Source organism: Capricornis sumatraensis, chromosome 2 (assembly GCF_032405125.1).
Source record: "Capricornis sumatraensis isolate serow.1 chromosome 2, serow.2, whole genome shotgun sequence".
In the NCBI taxonomy this organism is placed as follows: domain Eukaryota; kingdom Metazoa; phylum Chordata; class Mammalia; order Artiodactyla; family Bovidae; genus Capricornis; species Capricornis sumatraensis.
The window spans coordinates 127096965-127115334 of NC_091070.1; the positions used below are offsets into that span (position 1 = coordinate 127096965).

At 40.6% G+C, this 18370-nt stretch overlaps 1 protein-coding gene across 1 annotated transcript in view; it reads right to left on the minus strand.

The window, feature by feature from the left end:
* MAN1A2 (mannosidase alpha class 1A member 2) overlaps positions 1 to 18370 on the minus strand; it is a 151218-nt gene that overhangs the window by 101413 nt on the left and 31435 nt on the right. Inside the window, exon 2 of the mRNA XM_068965043.1 lies at positions 8366 to 8621. Coding sequence (XP_068821144.1) covers positions 8366 to 8621 — 256 coding nt within the window. The remainder of the gene's footprint in view (positions 1 to 8365; positions 8622 to 18370) is intronic.

An 18370-nucleotide genomic window follows, 5' to 3' on the forward strand; every position in this document is an offset into this window, starting at 1 on the left:
TAAATGGTCAATAGGTGAATAAATAAAACAAATCATGGTATATCTATACAGTGGAATAATACTGTATCATTTGAGATTCATGGAACGAATTTCAAAAACATGCTGAACAAAAGCCCAGAAATAAAATATGACATCCTTATGATTCCATTTGATTGAAACTCTATAAAAGACAAATCTAATCTTAAATGACTAAAAGCAGATCAGTAGTTGCCTGGGGCCAAGGAATCGGGTGAACTGACTAAAGAGGGACACAAACGATTTCGAGATGATGGATGTATTCACAGCTACTGCAATTGTTACACCGGTGTGTAAAACTGTCCAAACTCATCAAGCTGAACTCTTAAAATAGACACATTTTACGGTACATAAAATATGTCTCAATAATGTCGAATTTTTAAAAAATCTAATAGCCTGTCCTATTTTCCTCATTTTCTTAACTTTCCCTTTTCCTAAGCCAATTACTTAAACTCTTCCATCTGTTTTTCTATTTACCACTGTATAGTTTACCAGGCGATTTCTTGATTTAAAAAAAAGTTTTAGCTATTTACTACATTCCCCTGTAGTTAATTTAGCTTTCTTATAAACTATTAACCCACCCCTATACATACTTTTCCATTTATATTCCCTGTCTCACTCTTTCAATATAGTTAAGTTTTTTTCTTATATTACTATTGACATATAAATTTGTTCAACTTTTGTTTTCCGTGCTGTTAACTACTGGTCTGAAGTTTGGTGGGGTTTATTGTTGATGTAGTTTTAGTAAAATTATTAATTTACTTCCAAATTAAACTTGAGTTTCAAAACCTCTCTCAAAATAATCAAACACATCAGAAAATGTCAGTTTCACTTTTTTCTCTGATAAATCCTTTCTGAGGCTCTTTCCTCCTACTCTAAAGGGGAGTTCCATTCTCTCTATCTGAAGCACAGCCAACATCCTACATTCCAACATCCACATCCAATATCCTGATTCCCATTTTCACAATCCTGACAGTGCCCTTGCTTTCTCTAGTGACAGATCACCTGTTTCCAAAATCACTTTATATCCCTATTTTTATGCTGAAGCAGATTTTCTAGTAGCAATCTGACAAAATGCCTAAAAATATCTTTCCCTCAGATCTGAGTCATAATTTGGCTGAATACATAATTCTTTCTAAGCCTTAGCTCCACACTCTTTCAGTTTCTAATATTACTGTTGAAGAATCTAATGTGCCATTATACACAATCCGAATCTTTTGGGTGGAACTATTTTTTTTCTCTATAAACTTTTAGGATCTGTTATGCCACTTTTTCTAACATTTTCTGAAACTTCATTTTCTTTTCTAAAATTTCAGTAGCAACCTTTGAACTGTGTCTCTGAATTCTTCCCCTCTATTTTCCATGTTCTCTTTTCAAAACCACTAATCAACCATTTATTAGATGTTGCAGACTCATCTTTTCATTTTTCTTATTTTCTCAACCTTTTGTGACACGACTGAGTGACTGAACTGAACTGAACTTTGTCCTTCTGAGAAAGATGCTCAATTTTATCTTCCAATTCCTCTCTTGAATTTTAAAACTATCACATTTTTATTTTCCAAGAACTCTTTCTTATTCTGTAAATGTTCCTTTTTATAACTAGTTCGCATTTTATAAATTTAATTTTTTGGCACTCTAAAGATGTTAATTCTTTTTAGGTATATGTATTCTGGTCCCTGCATTGTTTCTGTATCCTCTAAATTCTTTTCTTCCATTTCTCTCATGTAACAAACTTTCTTTACATGTCAGGTGTTCTTTGGTTTGCTCTTCACATATGAGTAAAGCACTTATAAAACAATCAAAGGCTATCAATGAACAGGCCAGACTTGTTGACTGAGTTTCATCTTAGGGAGATCAGGTGAAATGCAGGTGGCATTTTACTAAAGAACACCGTAGCTCTCTCCTCTTGTGCCAGTCATAGTCAGGTCTCCCCAGAGAAAAATCCTTCATTTTCCTGCTTACTGAAAATAAATTTGATTAGCAGAATTTTAAAAGTCTAGCAGAATAAAGCTGTCTCAATATTCAGAATCCATTTTTCACTTAATGTTCTCCACCTCCAACACTCTTCATTTTTTTATAATAACTTCTGCCCTTTCCCCTCAGCCATACCATACCTGCTGCTAAGTCACTTCAGTCATGTCCGACTCTGACCCCATACACGGCAGCCCACCAGCCTCCCCCATCCCTGGGATTCTCCAGGCAAGAACACTGGAGTGGGTTGCCATTTCCTTCTCCAATGCATGAAAGTGAAAAGTGAAAGTGAAGTCGCTCAGTCGTGTCCGACTCTTAGTGACCCCATGGACTGCAGCCCACCAGGCTCCTCTGTCCATAGGATTTGCCAGGCAAGAGTACTGGAGTGGGGTGCCATTGCCTTCTCCCTGGCATTTCCCAAATCTAGATCTTCTCTAATTCATCCATCCAAAAGTAAACTTTTAGTTTTCTTTTGGGAAAGGGAGGACAGTATCCAGGATGCTTAGGCTAGAGAATTGGAGATTTAGGGGTTAAAAGCTCCTTTTAAAACTTTCAAACAATGCTTTTCCAGCTGTATTTTAGACCCCTGTCTTCAGAAGTAAATAGTCCTTTAATTCTTGAAACTTTCAGATATTCTGCAGGTAATGCACATCACCTTGCCTCTTATTAGCATCTTCCCCTGCAGGTTAGGTCTCGACTTTCTCTCCTTGTTAAGACATCAACCATAATCTTTAACAGGACCCTACACAGGGATTCTTAACAAGTTTTATGTTAATCTATAAGAACACTAGATAACGCAATGTTATCTAAAGGATTCACTCAGCAGGTCTGGGTTGTCCAAACCCTGCACATCTTCAGAAAAGATTTGGCCTAAGCCAGCCTCCTGGAAAATAACCTCTAAATCTTTATTATTCTGCCTGTTAAGAGCATTTTTGTTTACCTAAAGCCTTGAGTCATGTCAGACAGTTTATGCTAATAATGTGATTTATGGTGAGGACCTTGAACCACATGGAATCAGCCTGATCTCTGGAGGGACTGGAGAATTAACACTACATGGGCTTAATTAAGACTACATGGGCCAAGCCTATATGGGCTTCCCTGGTGGCTCAGATGGTAAAGAATCTGCCTTCAATTAGGGAAACCTGGGTTTGATCCCTGGGTTGGGAAGATCCCCTGGAGGGGGGCATGAAAACCCACTCCAGTATTCTTACCAAGAGAATCCCCATGAACAAAGGAGCCTGGTGGGCTACAGTCCATGGGGTCACAAAGAGTCGGACACGACTGAGCAACTAAGCACAGCACAAGCAACAGATTTCCCAACCTGGGGATCTGGCAAAGGGACTGAGAACCCCCAGGAAATCTGACTTTGGAGGCCAGTGGGATTTGATTATAGAATTTCTGCAGGACTGGGGAAACAAACTCTTAGAGGGCACAAACAAACCTTTAGCGGACCAGGAGCCAAAACAAAGAAACAGAGTCTCCACAAGGAGCAAACTTGCCTGAGTGTCCAGCAGTCTCCAGCAGATGCGTGGATCAACAGTGGCCTGCTGTGGGGTCAGAGACACTGAATACAACAATGTGTGCACAAGTCCTTTTGAAGGAGGCCACCATTACCATCATTACCTCTACCACAGTTTCGTCTCAGGCCAAACAAAAGGGAGGGAACAGAGCCCGGGCCATCAACAGGAAATTGGATTAAACATTTACTGAGCAAGGCCCCACCAATCAGACGCAATTTCACCCCTAGTCAATCTCTCCCATCAAGAAGCTTCCATAAGTCTCTTGTCCTTATCCATCAGAGGGCAGAGAGAATGAAAACCACAATCACAGAAAACTAACCAAACTGATCACATGGATCACAGCCTTGTCTAACTCAATGAAACTATAAGCCATGCCATGTAGGGCCACCCAACATGGACAAGTCATGGTGAAGAGTTCTGACAAAACATGGTCCACCGGAGAAGGGAATGGAAAACCACTTCCGTATTCTTGCCTTGAGAACCCCATGAACAGTATGAAAATGCAAAAAGAAATGACACTGAGAGGTGAACTCCCCAGACTGATAGGTGCTCAATATGCAACTAGAAAAGAGTGAGAAATAACTCCAGAAAGAATGAAGAGACAAAGTAAGAGCAAAAACAATGCCCAGTAGTGGATGTGACTGGTGATGGAAGTTAAGCCTGAAGCTGTAAAGAACAATATTCCATTGAAACCTGGAATGTAGTCCAGGAATCAAGGTAAACTGGAAGTGGTCCAACAGGAGATGGCAAGAGTGAGCACCGACATTTTAGGAATCAGTGACCTAAAGTGGACCAGAATGGGCAAATTAAATTCAGATGATCATTATATCTACTACTGTGGGCAAGAATCCCTTAAAAGCAATGGAGTAGCCCTAATAGTCAAGAGTCTGAAACGCAGTACTGGGTACAATCTCAAATATGAAAGAATGATCTCTGTTCGCTTCCAAGGCAAATCATTCAATATCATAGTAATCCAAGCCTATGACCCAACCACTAATGCCAAAGAAGCTAAAGCAGAACAGCTCTATGATGACATACAAGACCTTTTAGAACTAACATCCAGAAAAGATGTCCTTTTCATCATAGGGGACTGGAATGCAAAAGTAGGAAGTCAAGAGATACCTGGAGTAATGCGAAAATTTGGCCTTGGAGTACAAAATGAAGCAGGGCAAAGGCAAACAGAGTTTTGCCAAAAGAATGCACTGATCATAGCAAACATCCTCCTCCAAAAACACAAGAGACTCCTCTACACATGGACATCACGAGGTGGCCAAGACCAAAATCACATTAAATATATTCTCTGCAGCTGAAGATGGAGAAGCTCTATACAGTCAGCAAAAAAAACACCAGAGGTGACTATAGCTCAGATCATGATCTCCTTACTGTAAAATTCAAGACTTAAAGTAAAAAAAGTAGGGAAAATCACTAGATCATTCAGGTATGACTTAAACAAAATCCCTTATGATTATACAGGAGAAGTGACAAATAGATTCAAGGGATTAGAACTGATAAGAGTGCCTGAAGAACTATAGACAGAGGTTCATGACCTTGTACAGGAAGCAGTGATCAAGACCATCCCAAGAAAAAGAAATGCAAAAAGGCAAAATGGTTTTCTGAGGAGGCCTTAAAAGATCTGAGAAAAGAAGAGAAGCTAAAGGCAAAGGAGAAAAGGAAAGATATACCCATCTGAATGCAGAGTTCCAAAAAATAGCTAGGAGAGATAAGAAAGTCTTCCTCCATGATCAATGCAAAGAAATAGAGGAAAACAATAGAATGGGAAAGACTATAGATCTCTTCAAGAGAATTAGAGATACCAAGGGAACATTTCATGCAAAGATGGGCTCAATAAAGGACAGAAATGGTATGGACCTAACAGAAGCAGAAAGATCTTCATGATCCAGATAACCACGATGGTGTGATCAGTCACCTAGAGTCATACATCCTGGAGTGCAAAGTTAAGTGGGCCTTAGGAAGCAACACTACAAACAAAGCTAGTGGAGGTGACGGAATTCCAGTTGAGTTACTTCAAGTCCTAAAAGATGATGCTGTGAAAGTGCTGCACTCAATATGCCAGCAAATTTGGAAGTCAGCAGCAGCCACAGGACTGGAAAAGGTTGGTTTTCATTCCAATCCCAAAGAAGAACAATGCCAAAGAATGCTCAAACTACTGCACAATTGCACTCATCCCACATGCTAGCAAAGTAATGCTCAAAATTCTGCAAGCCAGGCTTCAATGGTATGTGAACTGTGAACTTCCTGATGTTCAAGCTGGATTTAGAACATGCAGAGGAACCAGAGATCAAATTGCCAATTTCCACTGGATCATAGAAAGAAGCAAGAGAGTTCTAGAAAAACATCTACTTCTGCTTTATTGACTATGCCAAAGCCTTTGACTGTGTGGATCAAAACAAACTGTGGAAAATTCTTCAAGAGATGGAAATACCAGACCACCTGACCTGCCTCTTAAGAAATCTGTATGCAGGTCAGGAAGCAACAGTTAGAACTGGACATGGAACAACAGACTGGTTTCAAATAGGAAAAGGAGTACGTCAAGACTGTATATTGTCACCCTGCTTATTTAACTTACATGCAGAGTACATCATGAGAAACACTGGGGTGGAAGAAACACTGGAATCAAGATTGCCAGGAGAAATATCAATAACCTCAGATATGCAGATGACACGACCCTTATGGCAGGAAGTGAAGAGGAACTGAAGAGCCTCTTGATGAAAGTGAAAGAGAAGAGTGAAAAAGCTGGCTTAAAACTCATCATTCAAAAAACGAATATCATGGCATACGGTCCCAGCACATCATGGCTAATAGATGGGGAAACAATGGAAACAGTGACAGATTTTATTTTTCAGTGACAGGGCTCCAGAATCACTGCAGATGGTGACTGCAGCCATGAAATTAAAAGATGCTCGCTCCCTGAAGACAAGTTATCACCAACCTAGACTGCATATTAATGAGCAGAGACGTTACTTAGCCAACAAAGGTCCGTCTAGTCAAAGCTATGTTTTTTCCAGTAGTCATGTATGGATGTGAGAGTTGGACTATAAAGAATGCTGAGCACCAAAGAATTGATGCTCTTGAACTCTGGTGCTGGAGAAGACTCTTCAGAGTCCCTTGGACTGCAAGGAGATCAAATAATCAGTCCTCAAGGAAATCAGTCCTGAGTATTTATTTGAGGGACTGATAATGAAGCTGAAACTCCAATACTTTGGCCACCTGATGCAAAGAACTGACTCACTGGAAAAGACCCTGACGCTGGGAAAGATTGAAGGCAGAAAGAGAAGGGGATGACAGAGGATGAGATGGCTGGATGACATCACTGACTCGATGGACATGAGCTTGAGCAAGCTTCAGGAGTTGGTGATGGACAGGGAAGCCTGCATGCTGCAATCCACGGGGTCAAAAAGAGTCAGACACAACTAAGTGACTGAACTGAATAAAAAATGATTATTAAAAAAACCAAAAACCTGGACACCAAGGCTCAGGTTTACTTCTCTGGTTGGTAATACATCACACACACTGCCACACATCATTTCTGGGAGAATTAAGCACTGTCCACATCACTCCACTGTGAGAAGATAATGAGAAGCTTTTGCCTGGTCTCTACTGGACTTTGTCCTATATGCCTTTTCTATTTATTTTAACCTGTATGATTTCAATGAATAAACCATAAATACAACAGTTTGCTAAGTTCTGTGAATACTCTCAGTGAATCACTGAACCTGTGAGTGGTACTGGGTCCCCAGGGAATCCTGACATGCTGCAGTCCATGGAGTTGCAAAGAGTCGGACACGACTGAGCAACTGAATTGAACTGAAACACACAGTATTATCTATGTGAATTATTATGTACATCAGAAAGTATTTCAATAAATTCTCATGGCATTAAAAAAAAATTATCAAAGTTTCCTCAACACTGCCCCAAGGAAGTGCCACCAGCACCCTGAGCACAAAACATAGAATCCAGAGTAAGGCAAAATCAAAGTACATATCTTACACTAATTCATAAAGGAATGCTTAAAATACCTGCAAATCTTCCATATTCATTACTAGAATATATCCTAATAGATATCTATTTGAACTAAACTTATTGTCTTATGTTATGATAAATAATCAATTCAAAATCTGTTTCTTCACAACAGTAAAACTAAAACTCTACCCAGCATTAGCAGGATTTCTAATTAACAAAGTTCTGCTAAAACATTCACTAGATTTTTTTCTCATTCTGGTATTTTATCTCCAAAGAACCCCTAGAATAACAAAACTGAAAGACTCCTGAGACCAAACAAATTTCAAAAATGTTGAAATCAATCCTTCCCCATTCAATCCACTGAGACTCTTTGGAAAGATGTGTTCCTAATCTGCAGCATGGGTAAGTGGTATCACAACAGGTTCATTGGAAGATGGTACGTATAAAGCTAGCTCTTTAGAAACTTGCTAACTTTTCAGAAACTAGTAACTAGCGCAGGTCCTTGAAAATGGATACTTATGAAATTTCTTATTAAATGATAAACTGTTTATGGATCTATTCCACATTATTTATAAAATATTAAGTATCAAAAATTCTCTGAACACAAGATAAGCAGCATAACTGTCCAAACAACATCATATCAAAAATTGTAAGTATCCTATAATTATGTTATGATTGATATTAAGAGAGAGTTTTAGCACTTGATGCCATCTTTCAAACTGAACTACAATTCTGACCTCAAAACAAACAATTTGATCAAAGTATGACAAAGTCTGTACCACAGATGGCATAAATACAGATAGACAGATAAACTTACACCCAGTCAAATGCATACCTATATCCCTAACCACCCCGTATCACAAATCTCAGCTTATTACCTCTTTAATTTTTTCCCTTTTCTCTCTTAGATCATTATCTTCTGGGTCTCCACCATGTGTTCCTATAAGGTTTGGTATAGGAACTGCTGGCAGTGGCTTTTTCTCTCTTATCTTCATTTCTTGGACTACCTTATTTTTCTCTGTCTGTATTTCTGCTCGGATTTCCTCTCTTGACTTTTTTAATTTTTCTTTTGCTTCTTCTAGAGCCTTCTCGTGATCAGCTCGAATTTTATTTCTCAAACGTTCTTCTTCTTCCCTGTAAGAAGAGGAGAAAAATAAATACAAAACTTAAAGCTTCCTTCACCAAACCTTGATAGTTGTTTTCTACTCCTGCCATCAAAAAGAAGGAACAACCCATGAGACAGACTTGGATCCAACTACACAAGTGAAAGTCGCTCAGTCGTGTCTGACTCTTTGAGTCCCCATGAACTATATAGTTGGAGAAGGAAATGGCAACCCACTCCAGTATTCTGGCCTAGAGTATCCCGTGGACAGAGGAGCCTGGTGGGCTGCTATCAATGGGGTCGCACAGAGTCGGACACAACTGAAGTGACCTAGCATGCATGCATGCATTGGAGGAGGAAATGGCAACCCACTCCAGTATTCTGGCCTAGAGTATCCCGTGGACAGAGGAGCCTGGTGGGCTGCTATCAATGGGGTCACACAGGGTCAGACACGACTGAAGTGACTTAGCAGCAGCAGAACTCTACAGTCCATGGAATTCTCCAGGGCAGAATACTGGAGTGAGTACCCTTTCCCTTCTCCAGGGAATCTTTCCAACTCAGGGATCAAACCCAGGTCTCCTGCATTGCAGGCAGATTCTTTACCAGCTGAGCCACAAAGGAAGCCCAAGAATACTAGAGAGGGTAGCCTATCCTTTCTCCAGCGTATCTTCCTGACTCAGGAATCAAACGGGGGTCTCCTGCATTGCAGGTGGATTCTTTACCAACTGAGCTATGAGGGAAGCCCCAAGAACAGGATAAATATATCTTTGTATGAGAAAGAAAATAAGCCCCAGATGCTGAGCAGCAAACACTTTCCACAGTAGGAAGAGGGAACCTAAAGTTACAATTTAAGGGCCAAGTGAAAACAGAGAAAGTAGCAATCAATAACCTATTAGACACATTGGGAAAAAAAAAAAAAAAGACCAGTGAAAAACTAGATGGGGGAAGAGAAAATAAATTATAGAATCAAGCTTTGCACAGTGGTAGTATCACAGCCAATTAGGTTTATCCAAGGTGAGACTATTTGTAACTGAAAAAATAGAATTAAGTTTCAGAGGGGATCATATAATAAACAACAAGGTCCTATTGTATAGTACAGGGAATTATATTCAATTGTTGCTGCTGTTCAGTCACCAGGTGGTATCTGACTCTTCGAAACCCAATGGACTGCAGCATACCAGGCCTCCCAATATTCAACACCCTATAATAAACCATAGTGGAAAAGAATATGAAAAAATACATATGTGTATAACTGAAACATTTGCTGTACACTGGAAATTAACAGAACACTGTACATCAATGTTACTTCAATTTTTAAAAAATTTTAAATACATAAGCTCACTTCATAAACTGATGTGAAAAAGAGACAAGGAGATATAAACATAAGGTCAAAGAAAGATAAGGAAAAAAGATAATAAGAGGGTTGGAAATTTTTTATTTGTTAAATATACCTTACGTTGTTGTTTAGTCACCAAGTCATGTTCAACTCTTTGTGACCCCATGGACTGCTGTAGCCCACTAGGCTCCTCTGTCCATGGAATTTTCCAGGCAAGAATACTGGACTGAGTTGCTATTTCCTCTTCAGGTGATCTTCCCAACCCAGGGATCAAACACACATCTCCTGAACTAGCAGGTGGATTCTTCACCACTGAGCCACCAGGGAAGCCCCATATGCTTCTGAAATTTTTACATTTTGTAAATTCCATAGACCTTATAACACAATGGACAAACTACCGTGGGCACGATCACTTAATATTTGCTTTAGCCCTTGTTAAAAATACAGATTCCAATTTAGCACGTCTGTATGAGATCCATGAATTTGAATTATAATGAGTTCCCCTGGTGATTCTGGTATGCATACAAGTTTAGAAATTACTACTGCAGTAGATACCTACTGGGTTTTTACCCAGTCCTGAATCTTTACTCCACCTCCACCACAGTCCACATGGATGAATACAGGAGTGTTAGTTACTGTTTCCAAATCATCCAATGATGACTACTCTAAGGGGTTACCAGAGTTACTTCTCTAGAAATTTAATTCAAACCCTAGACTTACAACATTGCTAGTGAGAAAGTAAAATGAATGGTACAGCCACTTTGAAAAACTTGAGCAGTTTCTTTAAAAACTAAACATGTAACTATCATAGAATCCTGCAATTCCCTGGGCATTTAACCCAGAGAAATAAAGGCTTATGTTCATATAAAAACCTATACACAGCCAGTCACAAAAAGAAAAATATCGTTTAATTCCACTTACGTGAGAGTCAGGGTAGGTTAAAATCAAAAAAACAGCAGAATGATGGTTAGGAGAGGCTTGGGGAAAGGAAAAATGGGAAGTTATTGTTTAATTGATAAGCAGTTTCAGTTCTGCAAGATGAAAAGATTTCCGGAGATGGATGGTGGTGATGGTTGCACAGTAATATGAATGTATTTAATACCACTGCACTGTACATGTGAAAATAGTCAAAGATGGTAAACTTTATGTTATGCATATGTGTGTATGTGCCAAGTCACTTCAGCTGTGTCTGATTCTTTGCAACCCGATGGACTGTAGCCCATCAGATTCCTCTGTCCATGAGATTCTCTAGGCAAGAATACTAGACTGGGTTGCCATGCCCTCCTCCAGGGGATCTTTCCAACCCAGGATTGAACCTGCATCTCTTATGTCTCCTGCATTGGCAAGGGGGTTCTTTACCACTAATGCCACCTGTGAAGCCCCTATGTTATGCATATTTTACCACAATTTCAAAAATTGGGGGGAGGGTGGAATCGTATACACAAATGTTTATAGCAGCTTTATTTGTAACAGGTAAAAACTGGAAATCACCCTCATGTCTTTCAAAAAGTAAATAAATGGTTAAACAAACCACTATTTATACTGTTGTACATTCACACTATGGGAATACTGCTGCTGCTGCTGCTGCTGCTAAATCACTTGAGTTGTGTCCGACTCTAAGCAACCCCATAGACGGCAGCCCACCAGGCTCTGCCATCCCTGGGATTCTCCAGGCAAGAACACTGGAGTGGGTTGCCATTTCCTTCTCTAATGCATGAAAGTAAAAAGCCAAAGTGAAGTCGCTCAGTGGTGTCCGACTCTTTTAACGACCCCATGGACTGCAGCCTACCAGGCTCCTCCATCCACGGGATTTTCCAGGCAAGAGTACTGGAGTGGGTTGCCACTGGAATACTACTCAGCAATAAAAAAAAAAAAAAAAAACTATTCAAACATACAACTTGAATGAATTTCAAAGGTAGTATGTGAATGAAAGAAGCCAGTATCAAAAGTTATATTCTATATGATTGCTTTTACATGACATTCTCAAAAAGACAAAAACAGAGGAATAATGAATATATACATTTATATATATATCAGTGGATGACAGGAGTTATGGAAAGGGGAGAGGTTAACTATAAAGGAATAATACAAGACAGTTTTTCTGGATTGTAGCACTGTTACATAAATTAATTTCTGTGCTTACACGAACGTGAACATGTGTTGAAAACCACAGAATTAGAGAAAAAAAAAACAATTCACAGCCTAGTATTAAAAATAAAATGTTAAACATTTAGAGAAAAATAAAATTGGATAGCTCACTATGAAAAGGGGCTAATGAGAAAAACAGAGAAAAAAGGAGGAATCACAGCCCAGCCAGACAACTGGGAACAAACAAGGTCGTTTGGGTAGCAAGAAAAACCTCCATCTGCAGAAAAGTATGGCAGAGAAGAAACAAGGTTAGCCCCAGTATGCATACAAGGGTAATTCTGGGCTGATCTGTTCAGGAGACTCAGGCAGATGAGCGCATCAGCCCAAATAAGCACTGAATGAAATCTTAGATAAGATAGTGATAGTTGCTCCAGTCTGTCTGACTGTTGGGACCTCATGGACTGTAGCCCACCAGGCTCTTCTGTCCATGGGATTTCGCAGGCAGGAATCCTGGAGTGAGTTGCCATTCTCTTCTCCAAAGACAAGATAACTATGGTAAATATGCATGTACCACCAAACTGCCTTCCAATCCCTCTCCTCCTCCTTACCAACAGAAGACATTGTGCCTAGGCCTAGAGAACGTATCCAAGAAGAATCATTTTGCAGTTCGAAAAAAGGTTACTTGCAGTAAAAGTAATTACGCAAAAAGTCAGGAGACAAGGATTCTGGTTCCATCTTTGCCCTCAACTCACTGTGTAACCTAATACACATCACTCAAAAACCTCCAAGACCGGTACTTTCCTCAATAAAGACAGCAAGACAGGTAATACTATCCTAATACACTTGGCAAAAAGTGAAGAACTAAAGGGCCTCTTAATGAAAGTGAAGGAGGAGAGTGAAAAAGTTGGCTGAAAGCTCAATGTTCAGAAAACTAAGATCATGGCATCTGGTTCCATCACTTCATGGCAAATTGATGGGCAAACAGTGGAAACAGTGGCTGACTTTATTTTTCTGGGCTCCAAAATCACTCCAGATGGTGACTGCAGCTATGAAATTAAAAGATGCTTGCTTACTCCTTGGAAAGAAAGCTGTGACCAACCTAGACAGCATATTAAAAAGCAGAGACATTACTTTGTCAACAAAGGTCCATCTAGTCAAGGCTATGGTTTTTCCAGTGGTCATGTATGGATGTGAGAGTTGGACTGTGAAGAAAGCTAAGCACCGAAGAATTGATGCTTTTGAACTGTGGTGTTGGAGAAGACTCTTGACAGTCCCCTGGACTGCAAGGAGATCCAACCAGTCCATCCTAAAGGGTGTTCATGGGAAGGACTGATGTTGAAGCTGAAACTCCAATACTTTGGCCACCTGATGGAAAAGCTGACTCTTTTGAAAAGACCCTGATGCTGGGAAAGATTGAGGGCAGGAGGAGAAGGGGACGACAGAGGATGAGATGGTTGGATGGCATCACCGACTTAATGGACATGAGTTTGGGTAGACTCTGGGAGTTGGTGATGGACAGGGAGGCCTGGCGTACTGCAGTTCATGCGGTCACAAAGAGTCAGAGATGACTGAGCAACTGAACTAAACTGAACTGAACACTTGGCTAGTGATATCCAAAGTAAGTATAAGGACTTAGTAAATTGTAATTTTCTATACAAATGTAAGCCACTAATTATACCAATTCTTTTCATCTCTGTTTTTGTGTATATATAGTTTTTGGGTTTGCTGTTTATGTGAGGTTTTGATATAGCAATCTATATATGTAGCACGAGGCTGTTTTAAGTTGCTGATCTCTTTCCTGCTAAAGAGTTCCTTTAGCATTTGCAGCAAAGGTGATTTTGTTGGTGGTGAGCTACCTCATCTCCTGTTGTCTCAAAGTTTTTGATTTCTATATCAAATCTGGATGAGAGCCTTGCTGGGTAGAGTATTCTTGATTATAGGTTCTTCACTTTCATCATTTAAATACATTGAGCCACTTCCTTCTGGCCTGCAGACTTTCAGCAGAGAAATCAACTGACAAGCTTATGGGAGCTCCTTTGTATGTTGTTGTTTTTCCTTCCTTGCTTTTGTTATTTTAAATTTGTCTTTAATTTTTGTCAGTGTGATTACTTTGTGTTTCTCGGCATGTTCCTCCTTAGGTTTATCCTACCTGGGACTCTCTGCACCTTCTGAACTTAGATGGTTGTTTCCTTTGAAACGTTGTGCTGTACTTAGTCACTCAATCATGCACGACTCTTCACAACTCCATGGACTATAGCCCACCAGGCTCCTCTGTCCATGAGGATTTTATAAGCAAGAATACTGGACTGGGTTGCCATGCCCTCCTCCAGGGGGTCTTCCCAACCTAGGGATCAAATCCAAGTCTCCCGCATTGCAGGCGAATTCTTTACCATCTGAGCCACCAGAGAAGCCCAAGAATACTGGAGTGGGTAGCCTATCTCTTCTCCAGGGGATCTTCCTAACCCAGGAATTGAACCAGGGTCTCCTGCATTGGAGGCGGATTATTTGCCAGCTGAGCTACCAGGGAAGAGCTTGTGAGGGAAGTGAATTTTCAGCTATTTTCTCTTCAAGTATTTTCTCAGATCCTTTCTCTCCTCACCTTCTGGGACTCCTATAATGCAAATGGTAGGTAGTACATTTAATGTTGTCCCAGAGGTCACTTATACTGTCTTCGTATCTTTTCATTCTTTCTGTTATTCTGTTCCTCAGCCATGATTTCCAACATTGTCTTCCAGGTCAATTATCTGATCTTTTGCTTAAGTTATTCTGCTGTTGATTCCTTCTAGTGTATTTTCCATTTCAATTATTGTATTGTTTATCTCTGTTCGTTCTTTAGTTCTTCTTCAGTTCAGTCATTCAGTCGTGTCCGACTCTGTGACCCCAAGGACTGCAGCACGCCTGGCTTCCCTGTCCATCACCAACTCCCAAAGCTTGCTCAAACTCACGTCCATCAAGTCAACGATACCATCCAACCGTCTCATCCTCTGTCATCCCCTTCTCTTCCTGCCTTCAATAGTTCCCAGCAACAGGGTCTTGTCAAATTAGTCAATTCCGATCAGGTGACCAAAGTATGGGAGTTTCAGCTTCAGTATCAGTCCCTCAAATGAATATTCAGGACTGATTTCCTTGAGGACTGACTGGTTTGATCTCCTTGTGGTCCAAGGGACTCTAAATTTAGAGTTTTCTCCAACACCACAGTGGTTCAAGAGCATCAATTCTTCAGTGTTCAGCTTTCTTTAGAGTCCAACTCTCACCTCAATACATGACTACTGGAAAAACCATAGCTTTGACTAGATGGACTTTTGTTGGCCAAGTAACATCTCTGCCTTTTAATATGCTGTCTAGGTTGGTCATAGCTTTTCTTCTAAGGAGCAAGTGTCTTTTAATTTCATGACTACAGTCATCATCTGCAGTGATTTTGGAGCCCCAAATAATAAAGTCTGTCAGTGTTTCCACTGTCTCCCTATCTATTTGCCATGAAGTGATGTGACCAGATGCCATGATCTTTATTTTGTGAATGCTGAGTTTTAAGCCAGCTCTTTGACTCTCCTCTTTAACTTTCATCAAGAGGCTCTTTGAATCTTTTCTTTTTGACAAATGGTAATGTCATCTGCATACCTGAGGTTATTGATATTTCCCCCAGCAATCTTGATTCCAGCTTGTGCTTCATTCAGCCTGGCATTTCACATGATGTACTCTGCATATAAATTAAATAAACAGAGTGACAATATTCTTTTCCCAATTTGGAACCAGTCTGTTGTTCCATGTCCAGTTCTAACTGTTGCTTCTTGAGCTGCATACAGATTTCTCAGAAGGCAAGTTGGATGGTCTGGTATTCCCATCTCTTGAAGAATTTTCCCCAGTTTGTTGTGATCCACACAGTCAAAGGCTTTGGCGTAATCAATAAAGCAGAAGTAGATGTTTTTCTGGAACTTTCGTGCTTTTCTGATGATCCAACAGATGTTGGCAATTTGATCTCTGGTTCCTCTGTCTTTTCTAAATCCAGCTTGAATATCTGGAAGTTCACGGCTCACATACTTTGAGGCCCAGCTTGGAGAATTTTGAGCATTATTTTGCTAGCGCGTGGGATGAGTGCAATTGTGTGGTAGGTTGAACGTTTTTTGGCATAGCCTTTCTTTGGGGTTGGAATGAAAACTCACCTTTTCTTAGTTTTTCTAGGTCTCTGTTAAACATTTCTTACATCTTCTCAATCCTTGACTCCATTCTTTGTCCGAGACTGGATCGTCTTCCCTATCATTATTCTGAATGCTTTTTCTGAAAGGTTGCCTATCTCCACTTCACTTGGTTGTTTTTCTGGGCTATTATCTTATTCCTTCAACTGGGACATAATCCTCGACCATTACATTTTGTCTTAAGTTTCTGTGATTGCGGTTTTTGTTTCACAAGACTGTACTTCTCCTTGCTTCTATTGTTTGCCCTCTGGTAGATGAGGCTATCTAGTAGGCTTGTACCGGAGAAGGCAATGGCACCCCATTCCAATACTCTCGCCTGGAAAATCCCATGGACAGAGGAGCCTGGTAGGCTGCAGTCCATGGGGTCGCTAAGAGTCAGACATGACTGAGGGACTTCACTTTGGCTTTTCACTTTCATGCACTGGAGAAGGAAATGGCAACCCACTCCAGTGTTCTTGCCTGGAGAATCCCAGAGATGGCAGAGCCTGGTGGGCTGCTGTCTATGGGGTCACACAGAGTTGGACACGACTGAAGTGACTTAGTAGTAGTAGTAGTAATAGGCTTGTACAAGCTTCCTAATGGGTGGGACTAGAGATTGGTCCTATCCCTCTGGTGGGCATGGCTGGACTAAGTAAAACTTTAATGTGCTTATCTGTTGATGGATGGGGCAGTGTTTCCTCCCTGTTCATTGTTTGTCCTGAGGAGTCCCAGCACTGGAGCCTACAGGCTGTTTTGTGAGGCTGACGTTGGCCTCTAGAGGGATCACATGAATGAGTAATTCCCAGAACTGCTGCTGCCAGTGTATTTGTCCCAGCAATGAGCCACCAGATATCCCTCACCTTTGAGGTGAGGTAAGTCTGGCTCAGTCTTTTATGGAGTCACAGCTTTTTTCCCCCTGGGTCCTGGTGCACACATGACTTTGTGTGTGCCCTCCAAGAGCACAGTTTCTGTCTCCCGCCCCCCACCCTCTGTCCTGAGGAAGTCTTGCAATTAAACTTCAAAGCCAGATTCTCTAGGGACTCTTCCTCCTGTTGCCAGATACCCCCATGCTGGATAGCCTAGCACAGGGCTCAGTACTTTTATTCCAGTAGGAGAACTTCTGTGCTGCAATTGTTCCCCAGTTTGTAGGTTGCTTATCCAGTGGGTATATGATTTGATTTTATCACAATTATGCCCCTCCAACCGTCATATTGTGATTTCTCCTTTGACTTTGGGTGTAGGGTATTTTTTTTGCCAGGTTCCAGAGTTGACTTTGTTGATGATCGTTCAGCAGTTAATTGTGATTCCAGTGTTCTTATAAGAAGGAGTGAGCGCATGTCCTTTTACTCCACCATCTTGAGCTAATCTGTCCTCATTTCAATCTCACTTTCAAGAGGCTCCTCAAATTTTGCTTTAGCGCCCAAATTTCTAGATTTTAAATTCCATCAGTTGGATCAAATTTCTAGATGTTTATTTTCACCTGAATGACCTTACTTTTACTTACATCTTTTTAAGATTTGTTTTTGTAACTTTGATATCTTCAACAGATAATCATGGTGAACTTCCATTTCTCTCTTGCTTTTCATCAGTGCCTTGTATCTTTCCATGTAGTAAAGAATTTTGCATTGTCGAAAGGCAAATCTGGCCTTGTTGTCACTTTATGGGAGGTAATCTGTCTACTTCATAGATGTGCCCTTGTTTATTTATGGTGGGTGCTGGCCACACCAGCTTTTAGGGTGGGGTTGGCCACATCCAACTGTCCCAGGGTGGGGGCTAGCCATACTAAAAAAATTAATAAATAAATCCAACAAAACAACTTAGGGTGAGGTTCTGGGTCATAAAGTATCAGCCAACATGGAGACTAAGTTGCTCATTCATGGAGGCAATCAGGGTTACTCATTCCTGGAAAACTCTAGACACCAAGGCTCACATGAGCTTACCTGGGTGACAATACACACTGTCACAACGTGATGTCCTGACTTTATCAGAGGACATGAGAAGCTCTACATCTGGAAGGTTCCTGGAATATATGCTATGTGCTTCTTTCCCTTGGCTGATTTTAAACTCCATCCCTTCGCTATAATCTGTAACCCTTTCATGAGTGGATAACTTTTAGTGAGTTTTGGGAGTCCTAGCAAATTATCAAGCCTGAGGGTGGCTTTGGAGTCCCCTGAAATTTCAGGTG